This window comes from Ovis canadensis, chromosome 15, assembly GCF_042477335.2.
Source record: "Ovis canadensis isolate MfBH-ARS-UI-01 breed Bighorn chromosome 15, ARS-UI_OviCan_v2, whole genome shotgun sequence".
Classification (NCBI taxonomy): Eukaryota; Metazoa; Chordata; class Mammalia; order Artiodactyla; family Bovidae; genus Ovis; species Ovis canadensis.
In genome coordinates, this window is record NC_091259.1 from 82,736,713 (window position 1) to 82,760,436 (window position 23,724).

The window sequence follows — 23,724 nt, forward strand, 5'->3', positions numbered from 1 at the left end:
AGCACTCTGGCTTCTGGTTCTTTGTCATGCAGGCCTGTTTATCACAAATAAATCCCTTGAAGGCTGTACTGCCCTGGGTGACGGCTCTGCCAAGCTTGAGAAGCCCAGGACCTCTCAGTTCAGTTCAGTCGCTCAGTCGTGTCCAACTCCTTGCGACCCCATGAACCTCAGCATGCCAGACCTCCCTGTCCATCACCAACTCCCGGAGTCCACCCAAACCCATGTCCATCGAGTCGGTGATGCCATCCAGCCATCTCATCCTCTGCACCTCTGAAGCTGCCTAATCCCAGGAGTTCTCTCTCTCCCAGGCCAACAAAGCTGTGAACTCCACCCCAGAGACCGGCTGTTTTCTTAGAATAAGAGCTGGGGAAGCCACGTGAAGGCAGCTGCTAGATTGCCAAAGATCGGCAGGAAAGTAAGCAGGACTGGTACTCCCAGTGTAGCCAGCGGGACACCTGCACTAGCTGTTAAAATACCGAATGCATCTGGACCACTGATGGAGGCCACTGCCCTGAGTCAAGCCACTCTGGAATATTTTTCCCTCCCCGGCTATCCTGGCCCCAGACCCAGCAATAAAAGGAGTAATATCTGGCACGGGAAAGAGTCACCAGGACATCAGGATCTCCAGACACTGATCCAGCAAGCCGCACCACTTGAGCATCACCCCCTGGCTATCAGGTGACTGGTCTCAACTAACCGAAGGGAAATGAAACTGTGAGCTCACAGTTGAGGGTGTTGAGGGTGATACGAATTCTGAAAACCAGCAACTGGTCATTGAATCCCCTCCTCCATCTCCATGTCTCTCCTCCCCAAAGCCAGAAACACCTGGACCCCACCAAGTTCTGCCTTCACCCCTTCAGCATGTCCCATAATCACACTCAGACATCATTGCACTCTTTTATTCACAGAAAACACAGATAAAGCATTTCAATGTTCATTTAGCAAACTGAACCACTCTTTTTTTTTTTCTTTTTTTGGCACAAAGAAATATCACAGATGGACCCCAAGATCAATCAGAAAACCATAATATTTATCAGCCATCACTGGTCCAGGGGCAGCCACAAAACTCAGACAGACAGACAGACAGCGTTGCCACAGACTGGAAGAAATAAACAAGGTCCACGTTCACCTCACAGTAAAAACCTGCTCACCGACAGGCAAGGATGGGCAGGAAGGGGCAGTTTTCTCTGCTCCAAGGAGTGGGGGGCAGCGGATATTGGGAGGCAGAAGCAGGATGGGGAGGGATAAACACCATTCATAAATTAGAGACAGGTGGCCTTTTTGTTTTTAACCTCTTACCTTGTTGAAGTAAGACAGTGCAAAAACTACCATACCCTGACCACTCGTCCATTCAAAAAACCTCAGTTGTGTGGTTTGGGGTGTCTCTCCTCTCAAGCGCCCGTGTGTGTGTGTGTGTGTGTGTACGTGCGTATGTGAATGTGTACGTGTGGTGCTTGTAAACATTGTCACCATCCACCAGAGACACACACCCGAGTGTCTGAACGGTGTGGGGTGGGGACTGGACCCCACTTCACCACCCCCTCTGCCCCAAGGATTCCTGTCCAAGACATAGTGCAAATTTCAGAGACAAAGAGAGGCAGGTGGAAGTGGGGAGGGGGGCGGACAGGGAAGGTAGGACACCAAAGACGGGGTGGGAGAGGGAAGGGGGAAATAAGGCAACAGTTAAAAACGGTCCATGTTATCAAAACCGACATCGTGTGCCCCCTGCCCCCACCCGCGGAGCCCCGGTCACGAGAAAGGGCGGAAGTCCCGCTCCTCCACCAGGCTGATGGAGGGGTTCTTGAGCTCCTCCTCCGAGCTGGCCATCTTGTAGCCCAGCTGCGCCAGCACCCGCTGACAGGCGTTCTGGGCGAAGGCCACGATGTCGTAGGAGAGGCGGAAGCGCCACTTCTCGGCCGTGGCCGCCGAGTTTCGCACCGTGCCGTACTTGTGCTTGCCCAGGGTGGGGTCTCCCCGCGTGTTGTTCTGGATCCAGCGTGCCACGTGGCTGTCCAAGGGGATGCCCAGGAACCCGTAGATCTCCTCAGTCTTCTTCATGGGGTTCCTGGCCAGGTCCTCGTAGCGCACGAGCATGTACTTGCCCTTGAGCCACGGGGGCCGCATGAGGCCGGTGGACACGGAGTTGGAGAAGTCCTCGCACACGGTGGTCAGCTGCGTCACGTCCAGGTTGTAGGGCTTCCGCCCGGTGCCGTACCAGAGCCGCCAGAGGCGGTACGTGTCGCGGAAGGTCTCGCTGCGGGAGGCCAGGATGCCCCGGGGGTCCCGGACCAGCTGGATGACCTTGAGGTTTAGGCGAGGGTCTTCCACCAGGGCCCGCAGGTCGTTGACCTCGGGCACGCGCACCGTCTTGATGGCCACGTGGCTGCGCTCGCGGCAGGCCTCGGCGGCCACCGTCAGGTTCAGCAGGCCGCACCTGCGCACACAGTCCCCCTCCTCCAGCACCAGGTCCCCCGAGCCCGGGGCGTCGCACACCGGCCGGGAGCACAGCACGCGGCTGGCCCCGCGGCGGAAGATCCTGTCGGTGGTGTGGTTGACGGGCGGCGGCTTGATGTAGTTCTCCAGGAAGTAGAGGTCGCAGTCGTAGAGGCTCCTCAGGAGGTCCCGGCTGGCGCCCAGCATGACCCGCCGATCGGCTGGGCTCTTGCCCTGGGTGAAGCGGGGGATGAGTGTGTTCTGCACGTGGTAGAGGGGCTCAAACAGGTAGAAGACGTCCAGGTGCTGGTTGAAGAGCTGGCCCACGAAGGAGGAGCCGCTGCGCGTGGTGGCCAGGATAAGGATGTGGGTCTTGCGCGAGAGGTTATAGGCGAACGTGGGGCCCTCCTCGCACAGCCGCTCGGCCAGCCCGGCCTCCGCCAGGCCCGGGCAGGTGTGGAAGGACTTGGCTGTGAAGGTGCGGATGGCCGTGTATTGAATGGCGATGGAGGCCAGGGCGAGGAGGAGGACGGCCTTCCAGGAACATTGCATGGCTGGGCACCTTCATGGGGCTGCTTCTCCAGCATGTGAGGTCTGGGGGCCAAGGCGGGCAGCCGTCAGGGAGCAGCCAGACTTGGGTGCCCCTGACGGCCGGAGGCAGGCACCAGCTTGCTCCCTGAGAGGAGCTGGGTCTCCAGCCCTCAGGGGAGGGGCCCCAGTTCTATGGTTCAGTGCTCCCACATACACCTGAGCACTGAAAGGGCTCCTACGCTAGACTTTACCATTCTCTGGGGACTCCCGGGGGCTCTTAGGAAACCCATTCCTATACCCCAGGGCCTAACCTACAGAATACTGTGGGGCCTCCCATCAGAACTGAGTAGCTTAGTGGGGCCTGACCGGGCAAGACCCTAACTCCCTCAACTCCCATACCTGGGGAATGACCAGCTCCCACCCACCTCAACCATTCCTCTTTCTCTGCCTACCCACCCCTGCTGGCATCTCCTGGGCCATCTGCATCTCTGCAACCCCTGCTGGCATCTCCTGGGCCACCTGCATCTTCTTCCACTCCCATGAACTGGCACCCACTTCCCCGTGTGGTCCTCTTTCTTCTGTCTTCTGCCCACCCCCAGGAGGAAGAAGGGCCCATGTCACTTGCTGCCCCCTGACCCAAGGCCCCATGCAAAAAGAACCCTTGCACGCCTTGAGTGGGTGGGCTGCTAGCAACCTCTGGCCACCAGGCTGGGGAAGGGGGACAACAATGTCAAGCCCTTCCTGCTCCCCCCATCCAATTTACAGATGCAGGTGACCAGCTTATTCCAGTGGAGGACTCTCAGGGCTCATGGACTCCCTCAGAGGCAGCTGGCCCAGAGCAGACAGGGTCCAGGGGCTGCTGAGAAACCCCTTCCCAGGCCCCAGTGGCCTCCAGGATTTGCTCCTGGCCACTGAGGAAGAGGGTGGCCCCCAGGTGGCGCTAGTGGTAGAGAATCTGCCTGCCAATGCAGGAGACTCAAGAGACACAGGTTCAATCCCTGGGTCGGGAAGATCCCCTGGAGAAGGAAATGGCAACCCACTCCAGTATTCTTGCCTGTAGAATCCCATGGACAGAGGAGCCTGGTGGGCTACACAGTCTGTGGGATTGCAGAGTCAGACACAACTGGCTATGCACACGTCTACTGAGGAAGGGGTCCTGGTCATGGGGCACGTGAGTGAACTGGTTTAGCTGGATGAACTGGTTCCTCCAGCACCCCTCCCCCATCCAGTCCTCAAGGGCCTCCACCCTTAGGCCCTCACCCCCTTCAGCCCACAGGGTGAGCTCAGGGACCCCACTGTGATTCCACAGTGGCCCCAGAGAACCCAGGCCGGGGAGAGAGAAGGAGAAGGGTGGAAGAGAAGGGGCATCTCAAGGAACGGAGGAAGTGTGGGGAATGGGAGGGCAGGGAAAGTGGGGGTCTGCTGGGGTCCCGGGGTAGGGGCCAACCCAAGCATCTGAAAGTTGCCCCCCGCACCACCCCCAGCCAAGAGAGGCCAGCTCAGTGACCCGCCCTGGGGAAGGCAAAGGCAGGGGAGAGCTCCACCAACTCACCAAAGGGGGGCTGTTCGGCGCTGGGCAGTCCGCAGCTGCCGGATCTCCAGGCCTCGCCGGCAGTCACAGCCCGTGCAGCAGTCCTGTGGCCAGCAGACTGCAAGGAGACAGGGAGAGCAGTGGTGCTGAAGGGGCTCCCAGCGCCCCCTCCCACCTCTCTCCCCTGTTTCGTATGCCCCACGGACAGCTCCCTAGGGCTGGGCAACACAAGCCCTGTCTGCTCTCCCAGATCTACCCACTGAGACTCAGGGCTCCAGGTAACCCAGTGCCATCTCTGAGTCCCTGAGTCCAGCCCTCTGAGTCCCAGGCAGCATCCCACCCCCTTCACCCACCTCTCCCACCCGCTACCCATACCCTATGAGAGAGTGATTCTCCAGTGGGCAGGAGGCTGGCAAGCCTGCATGCCCAGCTGAGAGTCAGTGCCCCATGTAGGGAACCACCCCAGAGAGGCACCCGTCCCAGCTACCACCCAAGAGAGATGCACAGAAATCCACTGGACATAAACACCCCCAAGCTGGCCAGCTCAGTTCAGCTCTGGTGATCGGACTGACCCAACCAGACCCAGTACCTAGTGCCCAACAACAGTACCATCAGGGTCAAAGCTATCCCAGAACACGGGGCCGGCTGGAGCACAGTCCAGATGGGTTCTGCATTTAAAATCCGCAGCATCCTGACCCTTTGCGATTCACCTTGTTCAGTGATTTTCCCCAATGGGGGTTAGCGGAAGTCGGGAAGAGCAAGGAGCCTCACCCCAGATCTCCAGGTGGAAACGGCAGCTCAGTGGAGGCAGCCCACCCTCTGAAGCCTGGGAGGAAGGGACAGAAAGGAAGCGAGGTTCCTCTTCCACCCACACAGAGAGAGGAAAATGACTACCTGAAACTCATAGCACAAATGGACCAGGGAGCATCCCTGACCTTCACGCTCTTTGCAAACCCTAAGTCAAAGCACCAAGGTCACAGCATTGTTTCGCTTAGTATCCAATCAGTATTTCCTAAGCGCTAAGCGGTTTACCTACCTTGGCTCATCAGTGCTCCGCAAGAACTTTATGTGGAAGCCAGTATCGGTTCCATTTCACAGGCAAGAAAGCTGAGGCACAGATCCGGCAGGTTCCCCAGAGCCCATGCTCCCTCCCCCCAAGAAGACCTGACTCACTGTTCCTCCAGGTTACCCATATTGGGCCTTCAGACATGCATGTAATTAATGTCCCCTGCTCATTTGTGAATCAGCGCGAGAGGCACCAGATGTTAGAAGGCGATGTTCAGATGACTTCTGAGACTTAGAGCATGCTCTTCCCTTTGCTGTCTGGTCTGGTTGAACTACTGGGCTCGTGGAGGTTGGGTGAATGCCTGCGCCTTCTGCATATTCTTCCCACGTTCACTATTGGGCACAATTCCCCTTGGGGGCGGGACGAGTGGGTCCTCATTTCCCAAATGGGTGCTATCGGGTTCAACTCACTCACCCAGCTCCCCACACCAGGGAGAGAGTCTGTTTTCCTGAGAGCCCCTGCTGGAAGGTCAGGGTCCTCACTCCCATTGTTCAGATGATGAAACTAAGGCTCAGAGACCGCGCCAATGGGAGTGGTAAGCAAGTAAGAAGTAGGAGAGACGCGAGTCCCTCTGGATCAGACTCTTGGGCCGGCGCTGTGGCTCTTCTACCATCAGTTTGGTGCAGAAGGAACATGCTGAAGCTCAGGGACGGGCAGGGGGCTGGAAGCGGCTCGGGGAGGCCTGTTTTAGGTGCAAAACCCTGCTTGGTGCTTAGAGGAAGCAGTACCTTGTCACCAGATGGCAGTAAACAGGGGAAAGGCGCAGTCAGGTTCTGGGGAACCTCCAGTGTGAGCTGAGGAACCCACCCCCATCCCACACTGCCTCACCCCACAAGAGCAGAAGACGCTGTCTCCATCAGCAGGGTTGCTCGGAGGACGCACAGAGAACAGCGTCTCAGCTTTATATGTGACCCATGCAGAGTGCAGGCCAGCCCTGCCCAAGTGCCCCAAGACAAACGTGAACGTCTTTAGAGAACAGGTAGGGAAAGTCACCGATATTCGAGCAGAGTAATATTTTTAAATTATTCGGGAGTCCGTTCTTTAGCGGCAGTGCTGTTTCATTCGGCCATATTTCCTTTGTATTTATTCACAAGCATGTTACTATCTAGCATGAGCCAGGTACTATTCTGAGCACGATGGGTAAAATAACATGAAAGAAAGCAAGTACTTCTGGGCACTCATGATGTTTCTCCCAGTCACAGGCTCCCTTTCCAGGCATCAGCTCATCTAGCACTCACAGTAACCCTGTGGGATCATGGTTCCATTTTACAGATAAGACAACTGAGGTTCTACACAGATAACTTCTCCAAGCATAGAGCCAGGATTTCAGCCAGGCAGTATGCTCAAAATCCTCCTCCCTGACCTACTCCCTCTTCAGCTACATTCAGCACCCTTTGGTCCTCACCAAGACAGGAAATGAAGCTTTAAAGAGAGTTCCCTTACCCAAGGTTTTCTTTAGAGATGAGCATCTTTCAAGGAGGAAACCATTTTAAGTTTGTTCCCCTCACTTCCTTCAACCACCACCACCCCCCAAAACTAAGGCCAGGATTGGAAGCTGCTGTCTTTGCCAATAAATCAGAAGGAATTAAAGCATCATTGCGATGCTATAAATCCCTTAAAAAGCAGGACTCAGACTTACAAGGTGCAATCTGGACACCCGGGAGGGGAAGATGTTGAAGGCAGGCCACCCGTTGTCACCCCTCCAACCCCCCACCCCCAAGGAGGGCAAAGCCAGGGCATGGGAACGGGAAGATGGAGGAAGTCAGGCCCTCCTAGAAATGCCCCTGTTCGCCTGCCAGCCTGGCAGAACCAGGCCCAGGGCCCGCCAAGTGTCCTTGGTATGCTGGAAGCAACTGCCCTGGAAACCAGAGGCCCTGAGGCCGGGCCCCATTGTTCCCAGGGGAGCTCTGGCCACTGCAAGGGATACCTTCAATACCCCCATCCTCTAAGCTGGACTGTGGGCCCCAGAGCCCCTCTCTGGGGCTTCTTGAAGCTTCTGGCCTGGCATCCCTCCACCTCTGGTGAGTCAAAATCCAGGCAAGCCTTAGACGTGGGCATCCAAAATCGAACTTCTCTTGGGAGTCACCCACTCTCAAAGGAAAGTTCAGACTTTGGAACCAGCTACCTTCAAATTAGGGTACAGGATGGGGGTGGGAAACACCTCCACCTGGGAGAACTAGAATTCAGAGCTAAGAGCTCAAGCCTTGAAACCATACCTACCTGGACCTGTCACTCAGCAGGATGCGGCCCTGGGCGACTCACTCGTTTTCTCTGAGCCTCAGTTTCCCCACCCGTAAATTAAGTATAATGTAGCAGTAGTCATCTGAACAGGCGTATAATATGGTACAGCCTTGCACTTGGGACTTTGGCTCTGGCACCAGCCCTGTGGATGACCAGATTCCCCCAGTCTCCCTGGACCTCTGGTTTTCTCACCTAAGAAATGGGGATAATTTTAACAAGCCTGTTTTTTTAGGATTGATTTTTTAGTGTCTAGCGAGGAGGAAGTGCTCAGTAAGTGTTAAGTTACTTTTATCGTCATTGATGCCTCGTGTGCTTTCTGTCTCAAGGAGGTCTCTCATAACCCATCAGCACTGACTGTGGCCCTGAGGCAGACACGCTCCCTGACCGCTGTGCCCAGACCTCTGCCAGGCAAGCGTCTGCCCGGAGCCCCTGCCTTCCTGCACACTCTCCCAGCCGGCGAGCTCTCTTCTGCGGAACCGCCGCAGTGGCTTCCCTGCTGCCCTCTAGTGGCCACATCCTGCAGTGCAGCTCCTTAACGCGGCGTCTCGGCTGGGTTCAGAATTCCTGCCTGGTTGGCTGCAGTCTAATGTGAGGATGCAGGCAGGCAGGCGGCGGGGAGGCGATGTTGCAGGAGCAGCGAGGTGGGGGGATGACACGCCCACCCGGGCTGCGGGCTCTGCTCTGTGCTCCCCTCTTCCCTCACCCACACACCATGAGGCAAGCGGCAACAGACAGCCTCACAGCATCTGGAGGGCCTCGGCTCCCTGGTCTCCTTCCGCTCCAGCAGGGAAGGAACACCGAATGTCATAGGCTGGAGCAACCCACAGGCTCTGCATTCGCCTGGCTAGTGACCTTGGACTCACCCCCTGGCCTCTTTGTGTTTTTCCCTAAACCCAGTGACCCTTAAGGGCGTCCCAGGTCTGGCCATCGGAATTGTCCGATCGCGGGAAGCCCTTGTACTTCATCCTCAGGGTCAGGACCACCCTCCTTGAACGATGCGGGAACCCTCCTTCGTTAGCGGGAAGGCTCCAGTCACCTTCCAAGAGGCTACCAGGGCTGGCAGCTCTGCCCCTGTCTCAGCCTGATCCGTGGCTGCCCCGGTGAGGCCCAAGAACCAAGGGACGCTGCCCTCTGACGAGTTAATCTCTGCCTCCTGCTCTGTTTAATCCTCACAACCCAATGCTGTGGTTCTTTGTCTTTTCTGGGTCACAGACCCCCTTGGAGAGACACAATCCCTCTTCCCTGAAGATCCATTCGGGCCCACAGTTTTACACACACGATCAGAAGGCTCTCAAACCTCCTAACACCCACCCATGAGCATCCCTTCTCTTCCCTAGAGACTTAACCCTTTCATTATTAACATTCTCCCCCACCCGAGCATTTTCTTTTTAACCAATTCTGTCAGAGAAGGCTCCATAGATGTTTAAGTACCAAGGTGGAACAATCACCCAAGATATATTATTAAGTAAAAAAAAAAAAAATTTTAAGTCTAGGGCCAGAAAAGACATGGGCAATAGTGTGCCACCATTTCTCATTTTTTTAAGGGAATGTATGTGAGTATATCTATACACACACACACACATTTAGTTGAATCAATGCATAAACAACCACAAGAACTTGCACCGAACCAGTTAACTGTAGCTGCCAGGTGGGAGGAGCTAGGAGACTGTTGGGAGGAAGGCACAGTTTATACTGAGCATGTTGATCCAGTTTATTAACTTTGGGAAACAGAAGCCACCTCATGCAAGAACTGGAGGGACAACTGATGACAGGGTGTGGCACTGAGGCCCAGCACTGACGTCTCACTGTGCCCCCAGGGCACTGCTCTCCCCAGGGCACTGCTGGCTGGCAATCTCCACCGGCATATCCAAGGCACCAGGGTTGCATTCGCCATCTTTCGGCCAGAAAAACTGGGCTCAGTCTGCTCAGGCAGGGGACAGAAGTCACCTGGGGCTGCTGAGACAAGACAGGAGCTGAAAAAGGGGGAGACCTCCAAAGCGGGACCTGAGGCTTTGGGAAGAGCCGCTAAGGCCCAGTTGGGGAAATGAATCCCCTCCCGGTTTTCTCCTTGTTCCCTTTTCCCCTGCTTTTGTGAAGTCCGGGAAGACAGGAGAAGCAGAGGAAAAAAACCTGATCACTGTATCAGATGATACAGCTCATCAGAGTCAGGAGTCAGTATGGAGGAGCCCCGAGGCTCTGGGGTCTCTGAAACTGGAGTAAGAAGCAGAGGGAGCTGGATGGGGGAAGAGATGGACGGGGGCACAGAGTTGGCAAACAGGCCTCTGGGATGGAGCCTGCAGAAAGGAAATGCTTAATCCCTGTGTCTGCAGTAGCCAGTGATGATCTGCTCTGGAGACATCGGGACTCATGAGAGGCAGCCAAGCTTCTCTGCTGTTGGTGAAAAGTTGGTGAATGGTCATCTCTGGATGCTTGTCTTTGGCACCATGATTGTGAGAACTTACCCCCATTGGAGGTGCCTGAAGGATGTGTGTACTGGTTCCATGGGGGTCTGTGGATAAGCCATGAGGCCCAGGGACTCAAGAGATTGTGTGCAAAACACATGTTTGGATTGGTGTGGATCTGGAGAGAGGACCATAGGCCTCACAGGGTTTCACGTTTGTTTAGTTAAAACATAAAACAGCACAGTTTTTTCTTCCTAAGGAAAATAATGTGATGAAAATGAGGCAAGGGGAAAACAGGGGTATGAATTTCCAAAAGAACGAGGAGCCAGGTCAGTGCACAACAGCCCGTGAGGTTACACAGACAGGTCAGAGTTACCTGGCAGCCAATGAGAAAAGGGAAATACTTCATTTACGTGTTTCATGGGATCCATGAGGTGAAGATTATAGCACCTGCTCAAGAGATGCCCAACTATTCCTGTTACTGAATCCAACACAAGATTTATCCAGAAGGCTCTCCTCGAGAGCCCTGAGCAGGTATCACTGTCCTTAAGACCCCATACCTAGTAAGTCCAAGGACAAGTTTAGCAGGACTGTGTCCTGAAACAACCTTCAAGGTAAGCAGGATGCCCACATGTAGTTCAGCCAGTGCAGCCTTGGGAGGAGGTGATCTGATGGTGTCCAGACTCAGCCTCTGAGGTCTGGGTCAGCCCAGGGGTGACTGGAAGCCCCAGTGCTTCTTTCTCTTTGGGGTCATGCCCCCTCAATCTGAAACCCTGTGGGGTCTATGGTCCTTATCTCCAGATCCACACCAATCCAAACATGTGTTTTGCACACAATCTCGAGTCCCTGGGCCTCATGGCTTATCCACAGACCCCCACGGAACCAGTACACACATCCTTCAGGCACCTCCAGTGGGGGCAAGTTCTCACAATCATGGTTCCAAAGACAAGCATCCAGAGATGACCATCCACCAACTTTTCACGATCAGCAGAGAGGCTTGGCTGTCTCTCATGAGCCTCGATGTCTCCAGAGCAGGTCACTCCAACATCCACGTTTTGACCCTCGGACATGCATGGTGTTCCAAGTCTCCTTGAGACGTTACCCATAGGCGTGCGAGGAGGCAGGCTGGATGGAGGTTGGACATCCTGGCTGTGGGACCAGGCAGGGTTGGGTCGACTCCTACTGCTGATGCTTTACCCTGAGCAGAGCACTTAACCTCCATAGGCCTCAACTGTCCTTATCTATGAAATGGGAAAGATGATCACAGAATCTTTAGAATATTTGGATTGTGAGACAGAAAGCTGATGAAGCTTAGCACAGGGCTGGGCACAGAGTGGGATTCACTAACAACCCTGAGCATGATTTTGAGGGACTACTCTGCTTTCGAACTGTGGTGTTGGAGAAGACTCTTAAGAGTCCCTTAACTGCGAGGAGATCCAACCAGTCCATTCTAAAGGAAATCAGCCCTGAATATTCATTAGAAGCACTGATGCTGAAGCTGAAGCTCCAATACTTTGGCCACCTGCTGCAAAGAGCCGACTCATTGGAAAAGACCCTGATGCTGGGAAAGATTGAGGGCAAGGGGAGAAGGGGACGGCAGAGGATGAGATGGTTGGATGGCATCGGCTCAATGGACATGAGTTTGAGCAAGCTCTGGGAGACAGTGAAGGACAGGGAAGCCTGGCACGCTACAGTCTGTGGGGTCGCAAAGAGACACTACCGAGCGACTGAATAACTCAAACCTACAAACAGGCAATAGTGGCCTGGAAATATTCAAAGAAATTACAGTAGCGCCACAGCCTCCGCCATGAAGCTCTCACCGCCTGTGTAGGTTGGAGACCCTTGTTGTTCAGACTGCAGAGACTACCTACAGTCCTGCCGGTCAGCGGTCCCGACCGAGCTGAGGGAAGCTTTCCCCAGCAGCAGGGAGAGTGATCGACCTCCTGCCGCATGGCCCCAGTGTGCCTGACTCCTCGCGAGGGAGGGATGAGTCAGAAGGGCCCATTCTCTGTCTCGGGCTGATCCTACCACAGCCGGGCCTGTAGTAGGCGGGCCACTCTGCACCCACACCGGACGGAAAGGCCCCGGTTTCCTGTCCCCCCCCTCCCGCCCCCCGCCCCTCCCCACCAGCCGGAGTCGTCATCGGAATAGTACCCAGGCCCCGCCTCCTGGATACCGGGGGCTTTAGCCCCTCCTCCCGGCTTCAAGGATGAGAAGCAGCCAACAGCCGCTAAAGCGAAGGCCGCTGCTGCCCGAGGGGCTGGGAAGGGGAGCCTTCTGTCCCTGGATCCTGGAGTCTCCAGTCTCGGGCCACCTGCGTAAGGCCCAGCTAGCACCTGGGGATATGGTGGGGAGGGCTGGGCGCCGGGGACGCTCACCTGAGCTTTGGGGCTATTACATGGGATGGAGGAAATGCTGAAAGGTTGTTGCTGAGCCATGAAAGGCGCTGGGATTTTTGGCCCCTGAAGAAGAGGAATTCAATCCGGGGCCAGTGACGAGGCTTGATCACTCAGAGCTTTTGTGTAATAAAGTTTTATTAAAGTATATTCTGACACAGACATCAGAAGAGGGCAGAAGGAGTGCCTCCCGCCCCGCTAGTCTTTAACCGGATGTTATATAGCTACTGCTGCTAAGTCACTTCAGTCATGTCCGACTCTGTGCGACCCCAAAGACGGCAGCCCATCAGGCTCCCCTGTCCCTGGGATTCTCCAGGCAAGAACACTGGAGTGGGTTGCTATTTCCTTCTCCTAGCAGACTGCTAATTAGAGACAGGAAATGTCTCAGAACTCAGAGACTGGCACCAGGCCCCTCACCCACGACATGCATTTTGAGATAATGTCGGCACAAGGTAAGTTGTCCCGGGCCATAAAATGATTGACGTGAATCTTGAAGAAAGGCAGGTTTCCAAGCAAAGCCGTAGTCTCATTAACATAGCTTAAGAGAACATTTGCATGAGTAAAACATACTGGTTTGTCAAGTAAAACATACTGGTTCTGAGTCTTAGGCAGAACCAAGTTGAAGACAGAGTCTAGGGTGAATACATAGCTCATTAACATAGCTTAAGAAAAACATTTCCATAAGAAAAATGCATTGGTTAGCTCAAGGTTTGAGAAAAGTTAAGTTCAGGTGGAACCAGGTGTCGTCATGGCAACACAGAATTTTAAAAGAAACCTCTTTAAACTTGTATAGAGAAGGGGAAAAAAAAGTCTGACACTTGCAGTTTGTTTCCTCCTGCCACTCAAGAGAGAGATTAAAAAATGTCTCACACTTGCAGCCTGTTTCCTCCATCTGGAGACCCCTGGCCTTCCTGCCTGTCACCCTCTCAATACCCAGAGCTGATCACGGGCCTCGCTCCCTTCAAGCGGGGGCTTTCCACAGGTATTGCTGCCATCTTTCACAGATGAGGCGCATGAGGCTCAGACACGTGAGGGAACTTGTCCAAGTGTGTGCAGCTTGTCCTTGGTGGGGGCCGGGATTCAAGCTCAGCTCTGAGGACCCCTAAGCACTGGCCCTAACCACAAAGCTGAAATCCCCAGACCACACCCAAGAGCATGGAATGGCACCAGCACCTGGAGGCTAGAGGGGACAGGCAGGGCCAAGGTGGCCACCAGGATCCCCACACACACCAGCGCCAACCTTGACCTCAGCGTTCATGCAGACCCAGAAGCGAGTTCACCCAGCAAACAGCTAGTGACCATCTCCAAGGATCAGACCCCTGCTGTGTCAGCTGGAGGGACACGGGCTGCCGGCAGCCCTACCTGCCTGGTTCCTGGCACACCACAGATGCGTGGGTACCATCTCACCGCTTCCCGAGTGGTTCTCCCCTCCTCAGCTGAATGACAAAGAGAAGCCCATCGCACAGATTAGAAAAAATAATGGTGCGAGCATGCGGAGGGTACAGGGCAATGTCCCACCGGACAGGCACTAACCAAAACACACTCTGCCCCCCACTCCGGGGCCCTAGTTCTGGTTAAACAAGTAGAGGTGGGGGAGTGGGTGGTTTCATGGCCAGCAAGGCCAGAAATGCCCAAATGCCATGCAGCCAAGAGGACACCAAAACACGTCTTGATTACCACCTGGCCTGGAACGGTCTGGAATGGGGCAGAGGGTTTGGGTTCAAGGTCCAGAAGGTCCCCCTGGCCCCTAAGCCCAGAACTTACCACCAGCCCCCAGCTGGCGCCAAGGATGCCAGATGGTTCAGCCTGCCAGTTGTCTGCCTCCTGGATGAGAAGTGTTGGGGAGAGCCGCTCACGGGTACCCTCACAATCAGATGAGCACCTCTGCCCCTACATCAACAGGGACCTCCCGAAAAAGACATGATGGCAACTGCTCATGGAGGATCCATCTCACAGGGGAGGGGCCGAGGCTCACTGAGGCTGAGCGGTGTGCTGAGAAGTGGCAGCCAAGGGGCCAGATGCAGGTTACAGGGTTCTGTGTGTGAGGTGCATACGCAGCAAAGTCCTCACCTGTCTGAGTTTCTCCCTAAAGACGTGCCTTCCTTCCCTGACCCCCTAACCCCCGTGGTCTGGACCCCAGCTATTGCCCTGACCCTGTTAAGGCACACTTAAGAGGTCAAGAGCAACAGCAGAGGCTGAGACCCAGACCTCGGATCCAGGGCAGGCTTACCCTCATAGGACTTTCCCAGGCACCCAGGGAGAGGAGAGATTGCCCACCTCCCTTAAAGATCATGAACGCAACACTCAATGTCTCGGTAATTCTCTTAGTGCACTGGGCAAGGCACTCACTCCACGGCACCTCTGAAGTGTCGGCACCAGACATGTCCGTCATCTCCACCTGCCTACAGAATCCCTGAGGGAGGGCGCCAGGCCCTCTGCCCACCCACCCATCTTGGGGTCAGGGGGTGCCCAACTTGGGGCCCTCGGCACCCTGCAAGGACGCAGTGGGTGATAAGCGACTCATTTTCCCCAGCAGAGACCCAGAGAAGGGGAGGACTGTGCTCTGTTCTCTGTCCCAGAGGAAGAGATGAGCGTTTGCGACAATTCCCAGCCCACGGCCTTCCAGCTCTAATCAAGGAGCAAACACCAAGAGAGAATCTCTAAACATTTAGAAAACGCGGGAACTCTGTGCCCCACGCGGTACCGTGGGGATTTATAAAGAACAGATCATGCCTGACAAACTTGATAGCTTTCTTGATAGAATTACAAGACTGGTAGATCCAAGGAAATGCAAGCAGGGTAATATATCTTGATTTTTAGCAAAGCATTTGATTCAGCGCCTCAAGTAATCTTACAAAATTAATTCAAACAGACTTGGCCCTAAGCACTTGTCATGGGGCTAAAAGCAAGAAGGGGCAGGTCCCAAGGGTCCCAGGTGGAGGAGGCAAGCCCAGGGGGAAGGAGCTGAGGGACAGAGTCCGGGAGAGAAGGCAGGGCTGCCAAGACCCAGCTCTGTTGGGTCAGATCTTACTAACATCTTCATTAACGATCCTGAGAGAGGGAGTAAACAGTCCATTAATGAAATTTGCAGAGGGTATTAAATTGGAAGGTGTTGTGAACACCAATGAGGATGGCAAACGGTCCAGAGACCTGGGGGAAAAACCTAGGCAGGAAACTCAGCATGGAGGGGCATTGGGGGCAGGGGGATTCTGGGGCCACCTGGGTGCCAGGGAAGAGGGAAGGACATCCCCAGGGCGGGGGTGGGGCTGGGGCAGCCAAGGCCAGCTCGAGTGATGGCTTTGACTGGCAAAGCCCAAGGATCTCAGTTTTCCCATCTGTAAAACAGAAGGAAGAGCAAGCAGGTGTGGAGGATGAGCCATAGCTCTGAGAGCTGGTACTGATGCAGGGACTGCCCTTTAGGGAGCTCGGAGTGGACGCCCTCCTTATGGGGGGGAAGGAGGGGGACGGTGACCAGTGACGTGGAGAGGAGGAGGGGTTGTCTGCAGGCCAGGGAGGGGACAGCAGCAAACTGAAAGACGGACCCATGAGGGAGACTGGCTGGGCCATCACTGGAGCCGAGTGGCCTCGAGCCACTGCCCAGACACTGCCGAGGCATGGGTTGCTGGGGTAAGCAGATGTGGGCAGGCGCCCATCTCCCAGCCTGCTGGGCTGGAGCCCAGAGCCAATCCAGACTTGTAGGGCGCGCTGGGCACACTTGAGCGGCAGAGGTTCTAACCTGCAGGGATGAGGCCAGCATCTATTATCTTTCTAGAGAGTTCCTGATTCCTCTTCAGTGGATCACCAGGAGATGCTTCTCCAGCCAGGTGAACCCACCTCTCCGGGATCTGGGAAGGTCGCCCCTGCTCCAGTCCCCTCTCTTGGTCTTCAGAGCTCCAGGGGGCCGAAGCAGGACGCTGCCCGGCCATCTGGACTTGGGAGGATGTGTTCCCGCAAGCCTCCCAGGCAGGTGGGGTCTGAACAGGAGCCAGGACTCCCAAGCACAGTGCTCGGGCCCCCAGCCACCTAAATATGTGCTGCGTGGGAGGAAGAAAGGGATGACTGGTTCCCAGCTGGGGGTGTATCGGTGCTTGCTGGGGAGGCTCTTACAGGAAGCAGGAGGCCAGCCCCGCCAGATGGCAAGACCACCTTGCCAGATGTCAAGACCACCTTGCCCAATGCAGAGGGGAGGATCCAGGTGAATCCAGGTGAATGCACCGCCAGGGGGAGTGCCCTTCCAACACCTTCAATTAATGGTGCTCACTGAACACTCACTATGGCTGTGTTCTCAGTGTGTGCCTCGGATTAACGCATTTGACCTTCACAACAGCCCTATGAGGCGGGTGAAGAGCTCTTACTTTCCCATTTCACAGAGGAGGAGACTGAGGCATACATTGGTGGCCATGAGCCCTAGCACCTAGTCAGAAAGCCCGTGGGAGAAGCAGAACCTGCCAAGAGCCACAGAAGGAGCTGAGCAGCTCCCAGGGTGGGAGGGGTAACCCCAGTGGATGGGGAGAGGCAGCCCCTCCCACAGGGACCCCAGAGCCTTGCCCCGCCGCTCCCTGTTCCCCATGAAGGGAGCTGGTCCAACTCCAACCACACTTGTGGAGCCTAGATTTTTACTATATGTTTCCCTTCTCCCCCACCACCACCGCGATGAACAAGTCTGTTTCCATGGAAACCATACCGTGACTCAGGGCTTCGGGACCTTCTCTGAACCAGATTATGAATATCAAATGCTCTCTCCCCGCACCAATGCAGAGTGAGTTGGAAAAGTAAAGAGAGACCCACAGTGGACAAGGGAAGGAGACAGGGATGTGGGGAAGGGGAACTGCGGCGGGGCTGGAGGGTGGGCGGAAGGAGGTTCAAGCCTCTCCCCGGCCAGTGAGAGCATGGCATCTGGGACCCCTGCAGACTCAGCGGAGCACAGATGCACACCTCCTGCGTGTACATGTGGCCGGTACACTCACACCCCTGCATCAGCCCCCTCAGTGCCGCTCCTCGGGAACTAGGGCCCTAGAAGAACACATCCCTTCGAATGGGGACCTGCCCCTGGCAAAGGTGACCACGCAGGGGGAAGCTTGTCGGCAAGAGGAGCTTGACTTCAGATGCTGAAGAGGAACCCTCCAGCCAAAAACATGGCAATACTCAGCAAAGAGGGAAATTTGGAATTTTAAGGGGAAAATGTGCTTCCGCTTTGCGATGAGGTCGTGTGTTACCGGTACGTGCCAGGAAGGAGGTGGGACTAGGATTTCAAAGCCTCAGCAGGGTTGGGGGCAACCCCCGCCACCCTGGCCTAGCCCCTCACCTGCCAACATCAGGACAGCAGCAGGGGAATGAAAGTTTGCAGTGCCAGGCTTCGGAGCCTCCCTCAGGGGGCCAAGGCCCCAGGGCAAATCCACCCCCTCCAAGCCCCAGCAGCTCCAGGAGGATCCAGGAAGGAGGAGGGGGGTGTGGGGGGGAGAATAGATTGGAGGCTTGTGCCTCCCTGGCGAATCCAATGTGTGAGTCATGACGGTGAGAGGGCTTGGAGAGAGAAACAGGGCCCTGGTGCTGCCCCTAAGTGTCCCCAGCTGCTGCGGGCCGGGGCCTGGGGACTGCCCATCTAAGTAAGGTCTCTGCCTGTGGCAGCCAGCCCCACCTCAAGGGGTAGAGGAACCCCAGAAGCAGGCACCTGGCACCTCGGGCCCCCTCCTGCTTGCCTCTTACACCACGGCTCCTCCGGCTGGCCAGAGCAGCTACCCTCCCAGTCAGGGTCCCGCCTTCCGTCCCCAACCCCCAGTCCCCTCTGCCTCCAGTCCTTATCTATCCTCTGGACATCCACCTCCCTACCCTCTGCCTTCAACTCTCTGTCAAAAGTCTAAGCCCATTCTCTGGCGCCTGGACTCCCTAGATGCCTCCAGCTTCGGAGCAGTGTTTAAGTCCATCAGGAGAAAAGCCGCACCAGAGGTGAGGAGCGGTAACCCTGGGAGGGGCGGGCGCAGGATGGGGGCGGCGGGGGGAGGGTACCCTGTGGCATCGCAAATCAGGCCAAGGTGCCACCTGAGGGCTACCATTAGGTCTTACCTTTTAACCCCTAGCTTCCCGGCCAGGGCCACTCTGGGTTCCCAGAGCCTGGGAGGGGCTGCTGTCCAGGAGGGGAAGAGCAGGCGGGTGGTTCTGGCTTCCGTGGGAGCTCTGCACCTTCCAGCAGCCCCTGTTCCCCCCTCCCCCTCCAAGACCAGTTCATCGCAGAGTGGTGGGTGCGGGTGCGGGGCACAGGCTGGGGGCAGGAAGCAGACGACAGCCCCCGTCTCCGCGTGCAGCGTGGTTTTGGAAAGTTGGTGCAGCCGTGGGGACCCCAGGGTCTGCAGGGGTCTCAACAGCCCCGAGCCCGGCAGGCTATAGGACGCCGAGCCTCAGGCAGCCCCCGAGTGCGCTCCGCAGCGGAGGGGATCGGGCGCCTCGGGGCCGCCGCGCGACTCAAGTTTGCTGCCCTCCCCGAATGGGGGCGGGGAGGGCCAGGGCGATCGCGGCGTTCACCCGCCGCCGGCCCCGGAAAGCCCCTTCCTGCACCCGACAAGCTGCGGTCCTCCCCCCGCCCCGCACCGCCCGTAGCGACAGTCCCCGAGCGGAGGGGCGTCTCCCACCGCGCCCGCGCCCCTCCCGGCTGCTGCGGCGAGAGTCCGCTCCCTCCCGCCCCGGGGTCCGCCGGGCCCGGCCGGTACCTGGTCGGGGGCGCGCCGGGAGCCGCTGCAGCGCCCAGCGCCGGCTCCATCCTCGGGTCTGGAGTCAGGCTCGCCGGGGGCCGGCGGGCGGCGGCGGGTGCGGCGGCATCCTCCGCCTCCCGCGCCCTCCTCCTCGGCCTCCCTCCTCCTGCCTCTTCCACCGCCTCCGCGCGCCCCTCACGGGCCCCTCTTCATGGCCCGGGGGCGCGAGCCCAGGACCGCTCGGCCAGCTGAGAGCGTTCTCCGGGTCGGGGTACCGGATCGGGGACCGGAGCGCGAGAGCCCCGGGGGCGCCGGGCCGGGGGACGGGGGCCGGGACCGAGAGCGCGGCAGCCCGGGGCGCCGAAGCCTCGCCGAGCGCCAGCCGCCCTGCTTCCCGAGCCCTGGGCAGCAGCGGCGGCGGCTACGGCGCCGAGCGAGCGGCGGGCGCTGCGGTCCGGGCTCCACCCCCCCAAAGCCGCCCGCCCCTCGGCGGCCGCCCGCCCCCTGCTCTTCCCCACCCCGCCAGCGCGCGCCCTCACGCTCCCCGAGCCGCCCTGCCGGCTCCGGCTCCCCGCGCTGCTCCGGCCACCAGCCCTCGGGACACCCCTGTTCGCAGGCCGGTTCCTGTGCCAACCCATCCAAACCCGGGGGGAGCCACACCCACAACCCGGGTTTTGGGAGCCCGGCAAGCGAAGGCGCGCCACTTTCTGTACACACCCCTACCCCGCCCCCGGTGTGTGTGGGGGGCCGGGGGGAGGTTGGAGAGCGCTCACCGAGGGCCTTCTGCCTGAATGCCCCTCCACCTCCAGAAGTTCGCCTGCAGCCCCCAGCCTGGCCCCGGGACCCCAGAACCCCGAACAGGAGCCTTTTGGTATCTTTTGGTACCAATACCCCAGCACACACCCCTAGGTCACGCCCCTCCGCCCCCGTTATTTCTCAGATGTGGAAATGAATCTTTTGCCCCTGCTCCGTTGGTACCTCTTGGGCGGGGTCCACAGGCTGTTTGGGGTGCGGGGCAGGCATTAAGGTGCATTTGCTGGCGGACCCTCTTCCAGGCCAGCCCTCCACCCCGGCCCCACCCGTCCTACCAGCCAGATGCTGGGGCTCCTAGGTGGAAATCTGGAGCTACTGCCCCCCTTATGTAGGCAGACCCACCGGCAGAGCCCAGAGCCCACAGGCTAAGCACCTTGGCCTCTCATTCTTTGCACAAATATTGACTGAGCATCTCTCAAAGGCCGCGTCTGCATGGGCACCAGGGACTCGCTGGTGACGAGACAGACGGACCCCTGGCCTCTCAGAGTGACGTGTAGGAGAAGCAAGGTAAACAGGCAGAGAGTACCTGGGAGCAGTGGCCCCTGGGCTGGAGGGGACAGCAGGAAAGCGCGGCTTTGACTGCGCTCGGGCTGGTCACCATGGGGGCCTGTGTCCTCATCTGGCCAATCCCCTGTCACTCCTCAGCTTCTGACCAGTTATCTTCTGAGGCCAGGAAAGGCAGTCAGCTTCTATCTCCACCCATCTCTGAAACTCTATAACTTCCAGTTATAGCCAGAGAGTCATGGGCGACTTGAAAACTTCAGGCACCCCAGGGAAGCCTTCTCACCCAGCCACAGACAGTGCGGTTGAGTGGTTAGCACGGGAGCCCCTGGGCCACAGTCTGCAGAGTATGTGCATGAAGGATGCAACCTCTTTGCACCTCAGTTTCCTCCCCTAAAAGATGGAGAGAGCAGTCCTCACCTCTCGGGGCTGCTGTGCAACACTAGATGGTAAAAATGTATGCAAAGCACTCAGCCCATGCCAAGCGCTTAATAACTGCACAGTGCTGTTACTGCTACTGGCAGGTTGGGGTTCAGGGTAGCCAGAAATGAACATTAAACTCAGTCACCCAGAGAAGGATGCGGCCTCTGCGCTTCTCCAAGGGCCTCCATATTCGGATCACTGAGACCCTCTCCTCCAGAGCCAGATGGTGTGAAAGCCTCCGTCCCCCAGGGGCCCACCAAAACCAAACAGTCATTCATCTTGGTCACAACTGCAAATTCGTAATGAGATAAACTCCCCCACCCCCACTGGCGGCCAGTCTGGCAGTGGATCCCCATCAGGCCATCGCGATCCGACGTTATCCATGGTCCTCTTCCAGTGGGTTCTTCAGCTGCGGAGGCCTCAGCGTGGCCCGCCCTCCTCCCACCACAGCCAGGATGGTAGCCCCAAGCCTCCATCTCCACCTCAAGCTGATCAGACCTGTTTCCCTACGTGCTCCCCCAAGGAGTGGCAGTGCTCTGGGATGCCCAGTGGGAGTGCTGACCTACCAGGAGCAAGGACTTCTGTGTTTCAAAACCCCGTTCCAAACCAGTTTCCAAGAGGCCAGAGCTGAGCCATCAGAACCTTCCCTTTCACCCAGAGCTAATCCGTCCCCACCGTCTTCAGCCTGACAGGAATAGTCGGGGGCTTAGAGAGCACCTCCTCTATCTCGCCCTCTCAGATCCAGCGCCTCATTTTTCAAATTCTAGTGTGTTTCGAGTGGAGAGGAAGGAAATGTACCTCTGGCCGACATGAAAAGATTGGTGGGGTTGTAATGCAAAGACGGAGTGGAATTCGGAATTTTTTTTTTTTTGAAGACTAAACTCTAAAAATAGACAAAAGACCTGGTCTCAGGAACACCAGGATTCTGTTTCATTTCCTGGAATCTCCCAGTTGACAAGCATGAGTGTTTTGTGAGAGCCTACTGTGTGTGCAGCATTGTGGCAGATGCTACAGGGAAGAGAGGAGGGAGAAAACAGGCCTTTGCTCAGGGCATTTGGATCCCAACGGAGGAGCCAAAAGCAGTTGCTACAAATGTGACTTGAGTGCAAATTGTAGCTTTGGAAGTCGGAGGAAGATGGAGCCTCGGAGGGCCATTCAGGGAGGGCTTCCTGGAGGAAGAGGCCATTGAACTGAGGCTTGAGGGATGGATAGGGTGTAAAAAAAGGCAAAAGAGCAGGAGAGCCTGTGAGAGACAGCAGCGGCTTGCTGGGGGGAGCTCATTTGTGGAATAATATAGGAAGATTAACATTAATGACTAACAATCAAGGTCTTCCCTGTGCCGGGCACAGTATTACTTTGTGTGGATTAGTTCGTTTCATCAGAACAACTCTGTGAAGGAGGTGTGAGCGTTCCCATATCAGAGATGAGGAAACTGAGAGCCAAACAGGTTAAACGGCTTGCCCAGGTGTGCAGAGCTGGTAAGCAGCAGAGCCAGCGTTTGAGCAAGCAGGCTGGTTGGTTCTACCTGCGAACCTTTCAGTGGCCCCGCCACTGCCAGCCTGACTCTAGGGAGGGTGCCTACAGGGAGGAATGGCAGGTTGAATGGGCTGGAAAGGATGGTGGCAGGGGTTGGGGCCTTCAGAAGCCCCCAGACACAGGGGCTTCCTGAAACGGAGCCCCCAGACCTTCCCAGGGAACTCTAAAACGAGTTCTCCCTTCAGAGTGCAGGTCCCTGGGGTTTGGGGAAATTGCTTAAGGGATCTGGGGGCTCAAGATTTCAGCTTTTTAATATCCCTCACTGTCCAGGCGGTGGCAGTCTGTGCCACCCACCTGGTTATTTCAGTCTGTTCCGAGAGATTGATGGCCCAGGCTCTGATTTAAGATCTGCAGCAGGGATCCTCAATTTGCCCTGTCTCACAGGGACGCTGACAAGGCAGCGAGGGCGTGGAAGATGACTCCTGGCTGGCCCCGGACTTCAGGCCTGAGAGCCTGAAGCACCTGTAGAGAAAGTTCCAACCTGAAAAGCCTGGGCGGAGGTGGCAAGGCCCCATGGACCCGTCCTCTGGAGCCTCAGTGTCCCCATGGGTGATGCGAAAGGGGAGGCCCATTGGATGATAAGAGTTGGAAGAGGCCTCAGAGGCGAACCAAACCGACTCCCTCATTTCATAGATCAGCAAACTGAGGCCCAGAGAGCTTAATCAACTTAGCCGAGGCCACATAGGAAGTGAGTTGGAGTGAGTGGGTCTCCAGCTCTTGGAAGGAAAGGTCTCTTAGCTATCTCTTTTCCCCCAGTTCTGCCCTGTCCTAGATGAAGTCTTATTCTCGATGAATTCCTCTTCTAGATGAATCAAAGGACCTCAACTTCTCTGTGGTTGAAATAAGACAAATATTTGAGGACCTTACCTGGAACCTTAGCTTCCTTAGGAATACGTGACCCCATTTCTTTCTCATAAGAACCCCGTGGGTCACCAGGCCCACAGCTCACCGGGCCCACTACCAGTCCTCATGAGATTCTAGATTCAGAATGTATCATTTTGGCCAAAACTTATTCCTGTTCTTTCCCTTTCCTGCCCTGTCAGATCCTTAAGCTGAAGCCTCTTGAAAGGTCACCCTACTGTCCCACCTAAAGGGTCTCTGAACCTCTCAAAGGGAATTTGTGTGGCTCCCAGACCAGCTTGACCACTGCAGTCACCACTGACCA

At 56.7% G+C, this 23,724-nt stretch overlaps 1 protein-coding gene across 4 annotated transcripts in view; it reads right to left on the reverse strand.

The window, feature by feature from the left end:
- Positions 1-885: 885 nt before the first annotated feature.
- Positions 886-23,724, reverse strand: part of CHST1 (carbohydrate sulfotransferase 1) — a 93,409-nt gene continuing 70,570 nt past the window's right edge. Inside the window, exons 1-3 of one of the 4 annotated variants that reach the window (XM_069555534.1) lie at positions 19,305-19,772; positions 4,517-4,613; positions 886-3,027 (exon numbers count right to left, since the gene is read on the reverse strand). In XM_069555534.1, coding sequence (XP_069411635.1) covers positions 1,750-2,985 — 1,236 coding nt within the window. In that variant the 5' untranslated portion in view covers positions 2,986-3,027; positions 4,517-4,613; positions 19,305-19,772 and the 3' untranslated portion in view covers positions 886-1,749. Of the gene's footprint in view, positions 3,028-4,516; positions 4,614-5,266; positions 5,317-18,663; positions 19,028-19,304; positions 19,773-23,724 lie in introns of those variants that run through there. The other 3 variants (XM_069555538.1, XM_069555537.1, XM_069555535.1) reach the window with 3 other exon arrangements.